Source organism: Colobus angolensis, unplaced genomic scaffold (genome assembly GCF_000951035.1).
Source record: "Colobus angolensis palliatus isolate OR3802 unplaced genomic scaffold, Cang.pa_1.0 Scaffold381, whole genome shotgun sequence".
NCBI lineage: Eukaryota > Metazoa > Chordata > Mammalia > Primates > Cercopithecidae > Colobus > Colobus angolensis.
In genome coordinates this window covers 1,530,518-1,548,479 of record NW_012117166.1, presented here as the reverse complement: position 1 = coordinate 1,548,479, position 17,962 = coordinate 1,530,518, and the positions used below count along the sequence as shown (strand labels likewise).

General features: G+C 46.5%; 1 protein-coding gene across 2 annotated transcripts in view; it reads right to left on the bottom strand.

Annotated features, from left to right (window-relative positions):
- The window catches only part of PPFIBP2 (PTPRF interacting protein, binding protein 2 (liprin beta 2)), a 144,184-nt gene that overhangs the window by 78,784 nt on the left and 47,438 nt on the right, over positions 1 to 17,962 (bottom strand). For both annotated transcript variants that reach the window (XM_011954355.1, XM_011954354.1), the window contains exon 3: positions 12,923 to 13,137. In XM_011954355.1, the coding sequence (XP_011809745.1) occupies positions 12,923 to 13,137 (215 nt within the window). The remainder of the gene's footprint in view (positions 1 to 12,922; positions 13,138 to 17,962) is intronic.

Sequence of the window (17,962 nt, the reverse complement as noted above, 5' to 3'; positions counted from 1 at the left end):
GATTTGTCCTCTAAAGAAAGGGCATGAACAACTTGCAACATAAACCCTCAGCTTCAGAGCATTCAAAAGAGAACTCCCTGAAAGCTTTCCTCCGGAAATGCAGAAGCTCATTCTGCTGATAGCAGATATGTGCTCCACCGGATAACATCACAGTGAGAATGAGTTAAACAACTTCCGAACCCAGTACATTTAAAAAGGCAGCAGCTTCCTCCCTACATCCTCAAACTGAAAAGTGGCAGGCACGTTTTTCTGGTCATGGTGTCTGGAGCTTCTGACTGTTTAAGTGCCAAAGTTAAAATAACCAACTTTCCTCACTCCATTCTTGCCTTTCTGTACAGAGGCTCATTCACTAGAATGTCAGTGGAGAAACAAAGACAGCTGACTGTTTTCTCCCTGGTGTCTATAATTAGATTCTCATGAAGAACTTGGCCACAGCAGGGCTTTGCCGGACAATACCTCCCCCTACCACACACACGCACACACCCCCCAAAACACCCTAAAGCGTCTCCCCCTCACTCATCTCCACGGAGACCCAGACAAAGCAGCCAGTCACTTACCCTCTTCAGCCACGAGAAATGCTTGTAAACATCAATGTCCCCATCCATGCTGGGCACCCATGTCAGCAGTTAGAGGCCTTGGTGGAAAAAGCCCTTTTTCTGGCTGGAGACCAAGTTTTCTCCTCTTCCTTGCCTCTGCCCCCTCCCCCACTCAAGAACTCCAAGCTGTGTTCAAATTTCCCCACTTTCCTGGCCTGCGTCCTTCAGCCTCTCCCTAGACAGTTTCAGACACACAGCGACTCAGAGCAGAGCGTGCTCCCCGACCACCCCAACAAACACACGCACACACACACGCACCAGGACTGGGATTCGGAGCCCTGAGGAGAAATCAAATGTAACACAAAGGTAGGGGGAAAAGAAGACTTGGACAGGAGTTGTAAACACCACACACAAGCGCACACACACGGGACTGTTCTCAGTGATAATACCGGAGCCTGCCAGAGGGAAACAGTCCTGAAGAAAATTCCTTGTCTGGCTTCCCCCTTCTGGAGTGGCTGGAACTCATTACTGAGAGCCCCGATTTCCTGTCTCTGCTTCGCTCTGCATTTACCCAGGGCTCCCAGCTGCTCTCAGTTTATTTGGGACTGGGGAGAAGACTAAAAATAAGTGCTGCTCTTGGAGGAGCTCACTGGTTCCCACACACAGCCTGACCCCCACCCTGAAGCCCACGCCCACCCGTTTTCCAGGCGAGTGATGGGCTGTGCCCTGAGGAAAGCCTGCTCTTTTCCAAAAAAAGAGCAGATTCAGAAGCAGCTCCAGTCTGGGTTCTTGGTCCTGCTGTGCGATGGGCCCCGCACAGAGCGTTTGCTGTCCTTGGCACTGGTGGTACCATCCATTTGAGACCAAATGCTGCAAATTCAGGGGAGTCTGGCCCTGGGCTGTTGGCCACGAGCCGGGGCTCCCTAGGGGCCACATTCTGGACAGGGGCCAGGGCTGGAGGGTCCTGCCTCTCTGGCTGTCCCCCACTCTGGACTACCTGCTTTACAAACCAAGGAGGTGGAAAGGTTGAGGCTGCTTCACGTGCATTTCCATGAGACTCAGGGAGCAGTGCTGGGTACACAGGGGCCTTGGAAAGGCTGACGGAGACCTGGAGCTGTGGCTGTTTTCCTCCTGTCAGGGCGGGTCACATGCGGGCTCTCCAGGTGGCCCCTCCAACACTCCCTAGATGCCAGCCCCTACCTCCTCCTCATATTCCCATCTCCTTTGAGAGCTCCCTGCTAAAAACAGCTTTTCTCCCTCGCCCAGCCCTTAATATGTGGCCTTTGGCTATGACTGATTATGAAAGTGACCTTTGATGTGGGTGCGGTGGGAACTGTGGTTACATGTAAGGCCCTGAGCTCTGCTGTAGCAAAGGACTTGCAGATGCATATCTTGTGACTGCCCGGGCCTTCCCAGGTCCCTTGGGGGTCACCTCCAGGGTTTCCTGGAACGCCCAGTCTGAAGAGAAGTCCCTATTGGGTGTCAGCATGTCCCTCAGCATGGCTTCAATGTCCACCAGGGCCAGAAGCAGGGCCCAAAAGGGTAGAAACAAAGCCTGGCAGCACAGTCCCCAGCAGGCTGGGCCAGCCCACAGAGATCACAGAGGCAGCAAGGAGGAGAGCTCTAGCCAGCAGCTGGCATGAGGGGAGGAGTAAATTCCTGGAGACACACCCAGACAGAGGCCAGAAAGGAAAAGCAGGCTTTGCTACCCATGCGCTGAGCTCTAGCCCCTTGCCCCTTACCTCTGGCCCAGCTCCACAGCACAGTGTGACCCACCCAGCTCAGGTTCCCTGCCCACGCAATGGTAGGATGTTGCCAAGGAAGAATATCTCTAAAGGTACAGGGTAAGTAGGTTGGTTTATCTCTGTCTAGAAGCCTGAATAAGTCACATGAAGAAATTCATCCAATCAATACACATTTTCCCCGCATCCAAGGCAAATGAAAAACTTCCTGTGCCTTGGGTTAAGAATTACCATATGGTATGCAATAAAGGTATATCTAGGACTCCAAGGAAGAGGAGGTAGACAAGCTGATTTGGGAGCTGGACAGGGAGAGGTGGTACAGAGTTCCAGCCTCTACAGGATGGTAGACAATCCCCCACTCTCCTGGGATGAGCACAGTGCTCTCCCTTAGGTTCTGGTACAAGAGAGGAGGAAAGAGAAAGGTGGCCAACATGGCTGCTCTCATCAGCCTTGCTCACTCCCAGCTTACACAGAGCTGTGACTCAGGTGTCCCTCTTCTATCCCCTCCTGAGCACCTGCATTCCCCTCTACTTCATCACTGACCTTGTCACACCAGACCACCCCTACTGCACCAGACTGTCAGAAGTACGTCTGATTTCCAACTCACTTCTCCTACTTCCATGCCTATAATTCTTAGCACACAGTACGAATTTAAACATTTTTTGGATAAAAGAATAAGGCTCAAATGATAAGACTGGTAAAGTAAGACTAAAATTCTACTTGAAGAAAAGAGACTTGAAGGTCTGTTTCTCCAGGGTAAAGATGTTCGACACAAAGAGGAAAAGACGGGACCCATTCCCTCTGTTAGCTCAAATCAATGTATGATGAACAAAGGTGGGGGCTGCAGAGTGGGGGAGAGAAAGGGACAGAAAAGGGAGGAAGGTAGGGAAGAATCCAGATAAACTACAGTTAAATTCTTGACATTTTTATGGCATCCTCAAGTAGCAATTCTTACCTCAGCATTGTTTTTCCTTAAACACCAAAGTACATTTTACTTATATTGTAATTCAACTCAAAAATCACAAATTAACACCCCAAAAGACCTAGGAGCAGGTTGGCAGGGGGAAAACAGGAGGGGCTGAGTGAAATGGGATGGATTGAGAAGCTAAGGTACCTCCTCACTCACCCCATCCCCAGGGGCAGCTGGGTCCCTGTCGTGGCTCCCTCATCATGCTGGCCTGGCAAGGCAAACCCATGGCTGCACCACTGCCCTAGAAGTCCATCCTGTCCAGGGCACCTCACTTGATCTACAGATGGAATTCCAGGGATCAGAAAAGCCCCTAAATATGTTCACCAAATATATACAAAGTACTACTATTTGTATTCACAAATCTTTCTCTGAAAAAGAGTTGTCAGATTATCAGAACAGTCCATGACTCCCAAAAGGCTAGAGGCCCAGGTTTTATTTGGCCTAGGTAGTTACTCCCAAAGGTCTAGGCTATCCTTATTATTGGGAGCTCGGGTGCCTGGGCTTCCTGCTCCCATTACACTGCTCCTGTGAGGTGGTGTCTCAGACTCGCTGGACCCATCCCTGAAGACAGAAGTCCTCAGGAAGCACAAAGGGTACACAAATAGGGGTCACTACAGTGACCTAATAGCCCCCAGGGCCTTCCTGGAAGTACTTTGCTCACCTACAACCAGACTTATTACTGCCTGCAACATGCAGCAGTCAGCTATGGGAAAAGGGCAGGAGACTGTGAGGCTGAGCGTTCTGGGAGTGAAAACAGCTAAGAGACCAGGGTGGTCAGGTTTGCTGGGGAAAGTCACTATAGCTTGCTCCACCCCATCCTAAAGTCTAGAAGAGAACCCCAGGATTGTCACCTACCTGGCTGGAATTCCAAGTACTCGAGGGAATGGCTGAAAAAGGAGCTGAGGTCCCCTGATGTGTTACTCCAGCTGCCTACCAGAAGTCAGCAGCATCTTATCAGGCAGAACTGTAAACTGAGAGGAATCTCATGGTCACATGCTGTTCCACTGACCTATCACCTACAGGCATCCTGGGCTCCGCTCAGCCCTGAGCCTTCACCTCTGGGCCATGGGTGGCAGCTGCTAGGACACTCCCTTATAAATTCTCATAAGTCAGATACAAACTTGTGTTCTTCAACAGACATGGTGGACAGTGGGCCCGCTGCTAGTAAGAAGGAAAAGCGGGGGAAGGGAGTGAAGAGCACAGTGGAGGAAGCCCTGGCCACCGCAGCTCAAGCCTCCGCAGAACGCAAGCATGGAGAACGCACTTCCAAAACAGATCAGGACAAAGGTCACCAGGCTTTTCCTGTAAAGGGCCAGATGGTAAATATTTTGGGTTTGGTGGGCCATGCAGTCTCTCTCATACTCAACTCTCCCATTTGCAGTGCAAAAGCAGCCACAGTCAACACCAAAACCAGTGTGTGGCTGTGTTCTAGTAAAACTTTATTTATGGACACCAAAATGTGAATTTATGTTATTTTCCCATCTCAAAACATTCTTGTGATTTTTCTGCAGTCTTGAAAAATGTAAAAATTATTCTTAGCTGATGAGGGTAAGAAATATGCAGCAGGCTAACTGTGGGCCATGGGTTTGCTAACCCCTGGGTTAAGACAGTGATTCCCCAGAATGAACTGCCTGGACCCGAGGGGGTTCTAGTAAAAATGCAGATTCTGGTTCAGTAGGTTGGGTGTGGGGCCTGCTATTGTGCACTGCTGACAAGCTCCCAGGTGATGCTCATACTACTGGTCCCAGGACAACACTTGGAGGAGTAAGAAGTTAGGAAACTGCTTTCAAAAGTTCCTCAAGGCTGGGCATGGTGGCTCATGCCTGTAATCCCAGCACTTTGGGAGGCCGAGGTGGGCGGATCACCTGAGGTCAGGAGTTCAAGACCAGCCTGGTCAGCATGGTGAAACTCTGTCTCTACTAAAAATACAAAAATTAGACCGGTGTAGGGGTGCACAACTGCAATCCCAGCTAATTGGGAGGCTGAGGCAGGAGAATCGCTTGAACCTGGGAGGTGGAGGTTGCAGTGAGCCAAGATCACATCACTGCATACCAGCCTGGGCAACAAGAGTAAAACTCTGTCTCAAACAAACAAACAAACAAACAAACAAAAAACCTAATTACTAAACAAACTTGCCTAGAAGCATAAATTCCCTGGAGGCCTGCCTGCCCACTAGCAGGTATCTGAAAGGGCAGAAAGCTCTTGGTAGTGTGTCTCTGGCAGGTTTTTCTTTTGTGGGTGGAGAGTAAGTGGTTGTCTACATGCTCAGACCTCAAGTTATGCTAACCTGGCAACATTGTCCACCGTGGCCTCTGGGCCTGAAGCAGGAAATTTAGTGGGGAAGGATTTATTTGCTCTTTCACCAGTGTTTGCATATTCTTGGTCATTTATAAACATTGGTTCTTAGAAGCTGAAATAGTCTCTTTAGGTCAGGTCTGAAAGGAGCCGGATTGCTAGAATTTAGTAGGGTAAATTTACTTTAGGGGGCAGGGATCAAGATCCAGGAAAATTAAAACTGCTAAATTTGCAGTGGCTGAAGGCCCCCTTGGCTGCTGTGCCAGGAAAAGGGCATTCAAAATACCCCAGGGGACAGGAAGCTTCTCTAGGGCAGGGCATAACATACACTGTGGGCTATGAAATGCCCCCAGGAATGGAAAGGGCCATCCTACTAGCACCCCAGCAGAAGGCACTCCAGTCAAGAAATCTGGAGAGGTTTCTTCATATCCACAGGGGAAGGTCAGGTCTATGCTCCCAGGACCAGCCCTGTCTCTTCTCCCCCACCCTAAACAGTGGAGCCCTCCCTTGACTGCCCTTTGTCCACTGTTTCTAAGGAAAATGGCAAAGAATTATCTTTGCCAGCAGACCCAGGTGCAGTTAAGCAGTTTCAATAATGAGAGATGCTTATGTTATCTTTGTCTAAAACAGAAAAATAAAGAGTTGTTTTCTCATACAAAGTCCATGCTGTACCTCATTCTTTGGGATTTCACTTTCCAGCATTTGTCCCTGACTCCCACCTAGTGGCTTCTTCCAGCACTGCACAGGGACAAAGAACCGCCACTGGTGCCACAAGAGCCAGGCCCCGGAGCCCCCTGGGAGCTGAGCACAGAAAGAAAGCAGGGACACCTACTCCTTTCTCATCTCTCACTCAAGTTCACACCTGTCACAGGGGAGGTAAGAAAACATGCTGGAAACAGGCTCTACTTTTTTTCTTGAAAAATAAGCACCGAATTTTCCCTCCTCTTAAGATCCAGAGGAAAAGGTTTACCTATAAAACTCCTTCTGTAACTTTTCAAAATTAAAATGTTCAACACACATGTATCCTGACTATCTTCTGTTTTCCATTGTGGAGATACAGAAATGAATCACATGGTAAAAAATTCAAGCTCACATTTTACAATTCATAAAACAACTTTTTCTCCCCACCTTTTTTTTTGCAACTCCTCTGGCTTTTCAATATGGTAAACAGATTTGCTACTTTGGACAGAATGAAAGATTGCAAGCTGGATCTGGCAGGAATGTATGGGCTTTGTTTGAGGAGCTTGGAGCTGAAGAAGCTGCCATCTGTGACAAGGTGGTTTGGAGCTGAGAAGGTAGGTGGCTGTGCTCCCCAGCCTGAGTCTGGGTTTCTTTGTTTTTTGGAAACTAGTTAAAAAGGTAACTGAGGGCACCTGAACTGACTGCTGGGCTGTCAGAGGTGAGCACTTACCCAGCTGAGGCCAGCAGAGGCTGCTCATTCAGGAGGGCAATTCTTCAGGTTTTTCAACATGGTAAACAGATTTGTCTCTCCACTGTTGAGATGTGGGCCTCTGTCAAGCTCTAACATAAGGGCAGCAGTAAATTGAGAGGATCCTAACCTGTCTCCGCACTTTGGAACTCAAGAGGTCAAGACTGAGGGAGGCAAAGGCGGTGCTTACAAAGAGACCACTCCATATAGCCCCCAGAACAAACTGCAGAATTGGAATGCTTGGCCAGATCTTGCAGACACTTTCAAACTCAGCTGTCATTTCCGGTAGGGGAACTGAGTCCCAGAGAAGTGAAGAGGAGGCTCATATGAGTGGTAGAGCCAGGGTAGAACCCTGGCCTTTTAACTCCTTCCTACCTTCCATACTCCCTCACCCTGGTTCAATTTGCTTTCACCTACTCAAGCACACTGACCAGGACTCTTGCAACCTTGCAAAGAAAAGCCTGGGTTCCTGCTGGGTTCCATGTACTCCAGTTCCAAACAGGGCCTTGAGTATAGCGCTTCTATGGGTTCTCTGCCAACCACCCCTCACCCTTGAGCCTGAGCTCTTCCTTGACTTGCCTTCACTTTGCTGCTGGGTTTGCCTACCCCTTCTCTGGCTTCATCTTGAAACTTCACTGAGAATCTCCTTGGCCCATATCCAGTGTGCTAAACAGCAGAACAGACTGGCTGGCTGGTAGGAGATGAAGGGTGTATATAACATACTGTTAGAGAAGCACCCATAGCTACTTCATATGGAGACTATACTGGCTCTGGTATCTTCTGGGCATCACCCAAAGACCTGGGACACGAATCAACACTGTGTACCAGCCTAGGTCTACTCCTCCCAGCTAACTGGCTATTCCCAGCCCTGTAGAGCCCATTTGAATCTGACTGGCTAACCTGTCTAAGGTTTCCAACACCCGACCTAGCCATAGATCTATGCAGCCAACCACCCAGCCAAGCCAAGCAGGTGTAGAGGGGTAGAGACACCCCTTTCAGACCATGGGAAAGCTCCACTCAAGGCACAGCCAAAATCCTGAAAGTGGTCACAGTTGTACCAGCTCCTTCTTGCCCGGGCCAGGTACCACATGCCAGGGCCACTGATGAGTACATGCCAGTACATGCCAGGGCCACTGATGAGTACATGCCAGTACATGCCAGGGCCACTGATGAGCACTGCTTCCATTTCTGGGCTTCAGGACCATCTGTGGGGTTCTGGGGCTCCTGACCTGAAATAACCACACCCTCCTGAGGGCATCATCCTACATTTCACCATAGTAAACAGAGAAGGAGGAGGATGCCCCTTTCTGGAACTCAGCTCTGTTCCCATCACAACAGAGCTGCCTCAGCCTTCCAGCCAGGGCCTCAGCTTCATTCTCCATGAGCACTGACCCTGAGCTTGGCTCTGTCTTCCAGTTATAAAGGACCACCTTCCCATCTCCTAAGGGTAACACTGCTCTGCTGCACCACAGGCAGGACAGCCTCCCAAATACTTCCTCTGCAGGCCATGTCCCAGCTCATCTTAGACCCGAAGATACCCTCCATACAAGGTCCTCATTCACCAACTTTCCAGAGGAAATACTGCTCCTAGACCAAGGGAATCTAGGCCCTTTGTTCCTTGCCTCACTGAGGCCCCAGACGGTGTCCCCATTAAGAAAACCTCACACATGCCCTTCTAGGCCCGGAGCCCACTTCTCCTCATTATACTTACTGTCAAGGGGCAGGATGCTAGTTTAGACCCCAGAGCATGGGAAACTCTCTCACAACCGAGTGCCACTGACTCCTGGGCAGGTCTGCTCCACTTGGCCTTTACAACGAGTCTGCTCTGTTTTATACCCATCTCCAGGCAGAGTCCTGGCCAACAGCACTCCTACTGCTGCCGACTGTGCTGGCCCAGCTGTACTTCAGCTCTGCCAGGACCCAGCAGAAGAGGAACCAGCCCTGCCACAAAGAAACAGCTGCCCAATAGGAGGCACTAGGACTAGGAGTGTCCTTTCCATGTAAGACATAAGAGAGAGACCAGGACTAATCTGCTATTTGTCCTATTCTAACTATGGACCACTCCTCCACATCTACCCCTGCTTCTCAGCAACCCATTTTTCTGGTGGACCACAGATGCCCCAGTGCCAGAAGGTCTGCAGTCCCAGATGAGCAGCTGCAGTACAAGACCACATTTCCCGCTACGTAATCCCTCCCCTCTGCTAACAGTTGATTCACTCTGGGGTAGACACCTGATCTAAGGTGTGCATCTATAGCTGTGAATAAATTAAAAGTCTTTAATGCCTATTTCTTTTACACTTAACACTTCTTCATTGATCTGGAGGACTTTGCTCAAAAATAATTAACTGGGTCAATCAGATTCTTTTCCTTAGAAACTTGAGTTTAAAAAGAAAACACATTGAGAAAACATGGAAAGAATTTGTCAGTCAACAAGAGTAAACTCAAACCTAACAGAAGTTTGTGGCAGTCACTCTGAGCTGTCTTCCTGAGGGTCACTCACTTTCCCCCACTCTATCATCATTCCTTTCTGACAGAGGCTACCTCTCTGTATGGCAGACGGAAGTGTATGCACAGGTGAACAAATCCTGGCCACTGCGGCTAAATGGGAAGTCTGCTAGAGGGTTGCAGAGAGTTTTCCTCCTGATTAAAAACAACAACAACAAAAACATACTAAAGAAACGATTCTCTACCTCTGCACATAGTTGTATAGTTGTGTCTTGTAAGGACATGCTGCCTGCGGTTCTAGTGGCCATCTTGTGACTATTAGGGGATGTGCCTGAGCAAAAACCACCCCTTGAGGATGGCAGGGCAAAAAGATGGGAAGAACCAGTGTCCGTGAGGTCACTCAGAGCCACTTATTTAACCCTGTGACTGTCTTCTGTACATCTTGTTAGTGGTCTATCTTGTTACTGTTTATATCATTTTACTGGAAAAAGTATCCCAACTGATATAGATATCACAAGACAGAGTTGGACTATGTCAGGCCAGTATCGTGGCCAAGCAGCAACTCTAGGTGTGTAACAATGCCAGTGTGTCTACAGAGGAGAAGGGAGCAAATATATAAGGAATGCACAGACATCATGCATGAGAAGGCGCTGGGCAGTGCTGCCTAATCCTTCACACCGTTTTACTAGTTCCAATTCCAATCCTAATCCACATGGAATTTAAAAAAAATAATTCAACTGAGTCTCCATGGTTGAAAGCAGTGCTTCTTAAACTTTAATGTGCTTATGAGTCACCTGGAGATGGTTCAACAAGTGTGAGATGGGGCCCATATTCTGCATTTTTCACAAGCTACTAGGAGATAAGAAAGCTGCTGAGCCAGGCCGGGCGCGGTGGCTCAAGCCTGTAATCCCAGCACTTTGGGAGGCCGAGACGGGCGGATCATGAGGTCAGAAGATCGAGACCATCCTGGCTAACACGGTGAAACCCCGTCTCTACTAAAAACTACAAAAAACTAGCCAGGCGACGTGGGGGCGCCTGTAGTCCCAGCTACTCGGGAGGCTGAGGCAGGAGAATGGCGTGAACCCGGGAGGCGGAGCTTGCAGTGAGCTGAGATCCGGCCACAGCACTCCAGCCTGGGTGACAGAGTGAGACTCCGTCTCAAAAAAAAAAGAAAGCTGCTGAGCCAGAGACCAAAATTTGAGCAGCAACAACTTCTAACTAAAAGTGTCAATCTAAAGCCCGCGATGAGTTTGCTCACCAGTCTGAATTTTATTTCCATACAGATTAAGACCTTGTGTGGAATGTGGATGTGCCGATCGTAAAATGACTTTAGGTCTGCAAGATCTAAAATACAGACAGGCTATCTCTGTCCAGAATAAAAACTTTAACATACAGCTCTTACGTCTTGGAATGTTTATATGAACTTCTGACCCCCTAAAAGTACTTGCTTCCCCATTCATAGGTTAGTGATGTCCATAATTACTCTAGAAGATTTATGAAAGCAATCACTTTTAGGGAAATCTCTTCAAAGGCAGGCATGCCCTAAACCATTGTAAATAACCCCAAGACAAAACTGCAAATCTGAATGCAACCTGTTTTCTACCAATGCATCTTGAAAAAAAAACAACCATGTCAACTGCCTTTGGATCAAAAAATACTTTTAATAAATTTCCAAAAACTGTTTTGAAAGTTAGATTCGTTGTTTATACCAAACACTAAAAAATATTGTTGATGGACTGGAGTTAACCATAAAATAAAAATCAAACCATAAACTTACTAGAGGAAGATACAGGTGAATAGTTATTTGTTCTGAGTTTGGGAAAGGCCTTGCTAGGGCCAAAAGGAAAACAAGAAACCAAAATAGGAAAGACTGATAGAGTGAAGTACAGTTGGTTAAAATTTTATGTCTCAAAAAGCTCCCTAAACATTTAAAAACAGAGTGAGGAAAATATATGCTACAAATAAAGCAAACGGCTAATAAAATTCATTCAAACAGATAAGAAAAACACTAAAATCCTAATAGAAAACAACAGCACAGAATACGAATAGACTAGAGTGGGAGAGGCGCACCCAAGAGGCTCAAGGTGATTTCTGGGTGTATAGGGAAAAATATTGGAACTATTTTTTAACCTATCCTTTAAAACTCTATTTTGGCCGGGCGCGGTGGCTCAACCCTGTAATCCCAGCACTTTGGGAGGCCGAAATGGGCGGATCACGAGGTCAGGAGATCGAGACCATCCTGGCTAACCCGGTGAAACCCCATCTCTACTAAAAAATACAAAAAACTAGCCGGGCGAGGTGGCGGGCGCCTGTAGTCCCAGCTACTCGGGAGGCTGAGGCAGGAGAATGGCCTAAACCCGGGAGGCGGAGCTTGCAGTGAGCTGAGATCCGGCCACTGCACTCCAGCCTGGGCGACAGAGCGAGACTCCGTCTCAAAAAAAAAAAAAAAACAAAAAAAACCTCTATTTTGGTGAGCAATGGATACCCTAAATATCCTGACTGACTTGATCACTATGTGTTATATAACATGTAACTAAATTTCACATGTATCTCACAAATTCATACAAATAAAAAACTTCAAAATTCTGTTTTGTGGTATTTTTATAATTTAGGTATATTAGTGAAATACTGGCGTCATGCTTATAATCCTAGCACTTTTGGGAGGCCGAGGTGGGTGGACTGTTTGAACCAAGAGTTCAAGACCAACCTGGGCAACATATGGAAACCCCATCTCCACACACACATTTTTTTTTTTTTTTTTAAATTAGCCAGGTGTGGCGGTGCACTTCTGGGAGCAAGAGTTGAGAGAATTCCCTTGAGCCTGGGAGGTCGAGGCTGCAGTGAGCCATGATCAAGCCATACTGCATTCCAGTTTGGGTGACAGAGCAAGACCCTGTCTCAAAAATAAAATGCTGCATGTGAATATGTATATGGGAAATGCATTCTTTTTCCAGATAGGATAGAATCAAAAGTTTAGAGACCATACAGAGGAATACGAATAAACTAATTTTTAAAAGTTTAGCCTTTTTACCAAACAAAGAAACGCAAAAATAAGAAAACATTTCCTCCCAAGAAATTTGTCACGCTTTTCTTTAAATCAATGAGGTAACCAGTCTTTTGTTTGTGGTAAGAAACAAGGGGTAGTGGGATCTAGCCGAGGGGAGAGACACCAGCCAGGGATTAGAACTTAATAAGCAGTACTTGTAATTCGAGGGTGTATGTGTGTGTGTGTGAAATCTTCAATGTTTGTCCTTCTCTGGCCCTGGATTTCCTCAGGAGAGAGAGACTGTGGACCATGGAAGGGCAGAGGACATAGCTTAAGTCGCTTGACTGGGCTCTATACTCCTTGATAAGAAGGGCCACCCTGCAGCATTGGCTAAAGTGGGATGGAAGAAAAGGCTGGAAGGTGTACAGATGAGTCAACAGCCCCAGTCAGTAGGGGCACTCCATGGGCTGCACCATTACATTCCCCAGTAGTTCCCAATCAGGCCATGCGACTACTCACCAAGCTCTCTTCAAACCACTCCTTTATGTAGGCAGCCGTTGGGCCAGGGATCTGGCTCAGGAGGGCTGCTCTCTCCTGAGGAAGCTCCAGCATCTCCAAGGCCAGCCTCAAGTCCTCGATGAGATGGAGCACCGGGAAGGGGTTGATGTATGAGGCTGGGGAAGCCAGTCCAGGCTCACAAGTACCATCACTAAGATCTGCACCTGTTTTAGTGCCTGCAACGAGAGAGAGGTGGAAACTCAGTAAGAAGGGTGGACACCATGGGCAAGGAACTAGTAAAGAGCAAAGGTGGTGAAAAACAGGTGAAAGGGACAGATAAGAAGCTGGGAGTGAGCTGGGCATGGTGGTGCATGCCTGTAGTCTCAGCTACTTGGGAGGCTGAAGCAGGAAGATCACTTGAGTCCAGGAGTTCCAGGCTATAGTGCACAGTATCAGGCTTGAGAATAGTCACTACTCTCCAGCCTGGGCAACAGAGTGAGACCCCATCTTTAAATAAAGAAACCTGGAAGGCCACCTCAACCCCAGCTGAATCACTCACAATGTAAACTTTCCAGAAATCATCTTTATCTAATCTTGGGCTGGACAGTGTAAAAAGAGGCATGCAGAGGTGGATGACAATCCCCTTTGGGACTGACATATGAAGCTCACACACTTAGACAACTGGGAAAGCACAGCCAGTCCTCACTAGGGACCACAAACTGCTAGTTTAGGCAGTAAGATCTCATTCTTCAGCTTTCAGAATAATTTTTTTCTTTATATTAATGTCATAGATTGCAGTTGGCCATCAGAGATTCCTCTATTCCTGTGTGTGCATTCCACTCCTCTGATCAAGGGATAGATCTTGACTCTGGGCTGGCTTGGTGACTTGCTCTGATCAACGAATGCAATGGAAGTGACTCTGTACCAGCTCTGGGCCTGGGCCTTAAGAGGTCTAACAGGTTCCACTCTTTCTTTGACCCTAAACCACCATGTAACAAAGCCCAGTTACCCTGCTAGAAAAACAGCCCCACCTTTCTTAGCCCTCCCAGCTGTAGTGACAGACATGTGAATGAAGCCATCCAGGATCTTCCAGCCCCCAAGAGCCACCCCAGCTGATACCATGTGGAACAGGGAGGAGACACACCTGCAGTGCTACTCAAATCATGAAATTACAAGGAAACGATGGTAGTTTTAAGCCAATATGTTTGGTTTGGCTTATCCCACAGCAACAGATGACAATTACTATATTCATTTTCGTGAGGGTTTAGTGAACTGGAATCTTTCTGGATCTTCCCAGTTGGGAGATCTTTATATTCCCTATATATCTCTATATGCTCTTAAATTTGTATTTATATATATCTCCATACCTTATCTCCTTATTGTGGGCTGTGGAGTCTCTGAGAGTCCATGGTCCATGTTACATTTAGCCGAGTTCCCAGCATCATGTACTCTACCCAGTAGACACTGAAAAGGAATCTGACCAAATGCCTGCACATATACTTGAACGAGTATCTGGAGAGAGAGTGCTTCAATGTCCTCAGAGATCTGGTATATTGGGTCAGCTCTTTCTAATTTGATAAGCCCCAAATTCGACTGTTCCACTATTTTTTTGTTTGTTTGTTTGAGACAGAGTCTCACTCTGTTGCCCAGGCTGGAGTGTAGTGGCACCATCTCGGCTCACAGCAAGCTCCGCCTCCCGGGTTCACATCATTCTCCTGCCTCAGCCTCCCAAGTAGCTGGAACTACAGGTGCCCACCACCACACCCAGCTCATTTTTTGTATTGTTTAGTAGAGATGGGGTTTCACCGTGTTAGCCAGGATGGTCTCGATCTCCTGATCTTGTGATCCGTCCGCCTCGGCCTCCCAACGTGCTGGGATTACAGATGTGAGCCACTGCGTCCAGCCTGTTCCACCATTCTTACACCCATTTAACAGCAGCAGCAGCAGCAGCAGCAAAAGTCTCCTTTCCATAAGTTCAGGGATATATTTTTCAAATCAAAACTGGGGCAACAGTCTAACAAAGGAAGTCTGTGTTTCTTTCAGCAGTAAACACTTTAGAAACTATGGTTTAGGTGGTGGAATTTCTAGGGCATTTGGATTATTTATAAGGCCAACCGAATGAGAGATTTGAAATTAGGACTCTACTGGAAATTGTGAGCTTGGGACCACCGCATCCATGGTATGCTGCAGGCCTGACGTCCAATTACAGGTCCCTTTACTCTTCTCAGAGCCAGCCTCCTCCTTGCCAGGCAGTCTTGGGAAATGAGAAATCCACACAGATGGAAACAATTACCATTTGATTGCCAGTTTGCTTTCTGAAAATGCATGATACAGGGAATCATGGATCACAATCCACAAACAAGTCAGAGGCTCTGGGGAGCCAGGAAACTGCCCAATTACCCACCACTGTGATGTGTGCTCAGCACTTTCTGGCTCCTACAAATCCAATTAAGAGTGAACTGGGAAGAGCCACAGCCAAACTTCAGGGAAGAAAATGGAGAGAAGCAGAGCAAGACCTCCAATCTCCAAATCATTGCTGAGTAATCCCTCTCCATTCTGTACACACGAATTTCAAACACGTAGCCACTCAGTTTCATTTTAAGTATTTCATAAATGTAGGAAGAATGAGTCAGGCTAAAAGGTGGATGGAAGATCTGGGTTTTCATTAACTTTATACCACTGTGTGGCCTTGGAAAAGTCTCTTCCTTTCTTTGGGACCCTCTCTGCCCTAAAGCTTTGGGATTCTTTCCTACTATTCAGAGTGTGTGTGTGTACATGTGTGTGTACATGTATATCTGTGCCAAGTTTTACAGGCATATGTGTATATATGTATAAAAAACTTTAATTTATATTTCTTTGCAACTTATATTTCTTTTATTACTTTATCAAAACCAATAGTCAATAAATACTAGATGAGGGAAGTGAAAAGATAAATATTTTGTCCCTGAGCTAGTGGTAATGACAGTGATGGAAAAGCCTCAGATGACAAACTCCGCTTGATTTTAAATTTAAGAATCAGATAAGGTTACAGGGCAGAAAACTAAGGGAAGAAGAAACTTTCAGATGCCACCATTGGGCTTTGGGATGCAAATGGCAAAATGATATTGAATAAGCATCTACACAAAAGGAGATACAATTCTAAATTTAGAGGAAGAGTTTGATAACCAGCCTCCAATAAGCCGTCAGTGACCCATTCCTCTTAATGTTCGTAATTTGTGGATATTATATTACAGTTGCTCCGTGTCACCAGTAGAATATGACAGAAATGATGGAACGTTACTTCCAAGGCTAGGTTATAAAAAGCACTGTGACTCCTTCTGCTTTATTATATCAGGCCACTCGCTCTAGGGGAAGTCCGCTGCCATGATATAAGGACATTCAATCATCCCTACAGAGAAGTCCATATGGTGAGGAAATATGGCTACCTGTCAGCAGACATCAAAGAACTGAGCCCTTCTACCAATGGCCATATGAGTGAGCCACTGTGGAAGGGATCTTCCAGCCCAGGTGTTCCCAACCCCAGCCACAGACTGGTAGCAGTCCATGGCCTGTTAGGAACTGGGCCACACAGCAGGAGGTGAGCAGTGGGCCAATGAGCATTACTATCTGAGCTCCACCTTCTGTCAGATCACTGGTGGCATCAGGGTCTCATAGGTGCGCGAACCCTATTGTGAACTGTGCATGCGAGGGATCTAGGTTGCTCACTCCTTATGAGAATCTAACAAATGCCTGGTGATCTGAGGTAGAACAGGTTCATCCTGAAACCTTCCCCCGACCCTCCAGGTCCATGGAAAAACTGTCTTCGACAAAACCGTTCCCTGGTGCCAAAAAGGTTAGGGATTGCTGCTCCAGCCCCAGAGAAGCCTTCAGATGACTGTAGCCCCAGCTAATATCTTAACTATAACCCTTTAAAAGACCTAAGCCAGAACGACCCAACTAAACCACTCCTGAATTCCTGGCAGATAGAAACAGATGATAAATGTTTGTTATTGTATGATGCTATGTTTGGGGTAATTTATGTTACACAGTAAAATAACTAAAAATAAAACTAGCTGAGAATATTCTGAGAAGTATAATCAAGAGACACTTGCCATACACTGCTAAAATATGTTGCTAGAATTACTCTCACAGAAAAAAATAAGATCTTTATTCTATACCATACACAAAAATAAAATTTAGACAGACAAGGATTATATGCTTAAAAAACTGAACTAGAAATACAAAGAGAAGATAAGTCAAAACTGAGTTAGAGGAAGATTTTATAGGCACAAGAGCAATTGAGCAAGACATAAAAGAACAATAAATCTGACTACATAAAATTAACTTCTGGAATATTAAAAACAAAATTAAATTAAAAGACAAATTATAGCCTGAAAAACCTACCTGTAGGCCAGGCGTGGTGGCTAATGCCTGTAATCCTAGTATTTTGGGAGGCCGAGGCGGGCAGATCACCTGAGGTCAGGAGTTCGAGACTGGCCTGGCCAACATGGCAAAACCCTGTCTCTACTAAAAATACAAAAATTAGCCAAGCATGGTGGCAGGCCCCAGTAATCCCAGCTACTCGGGAGGCTGAGGCAGGAAAATCGCTTGATCCCAGGAGGCAGAGGTTGTAGTGAGCTGAGATGGTGCCATTGCACTCCAGCCTGGGCAACAAGAAGAAAACTCTGTCTCAAAAAAAAAAAACCCAAAAAAAAAAAACCTACTCATATCAATTACAACAAAAGCTCAGTATAGCCTTCATTAAAAAAAAAAAAAAAAAGAGACCTTATCTATCAATAAAAAAAAGTCCCCAATTCACTTCTCACACATAAAACAGGCACAAGGTTCTTATGGGGGTAATTCTAGAATTAAAAAACAAAAGTAAAAATTAAATATATGGAAAGAAAATGTTTTTGCACTAGTAAATAGAACACTTAAAAACGATATTCAATTTTCACCTACGTAAATTGTTGAAAATGCAAATGCAATGACAGTCAATGTTGGCAAGCTCATATGCTGTTCATAAGGGTACCCTCATACACTGTTACTAGACACAAAGACCAGCCTAATCTTTCTGAAAAG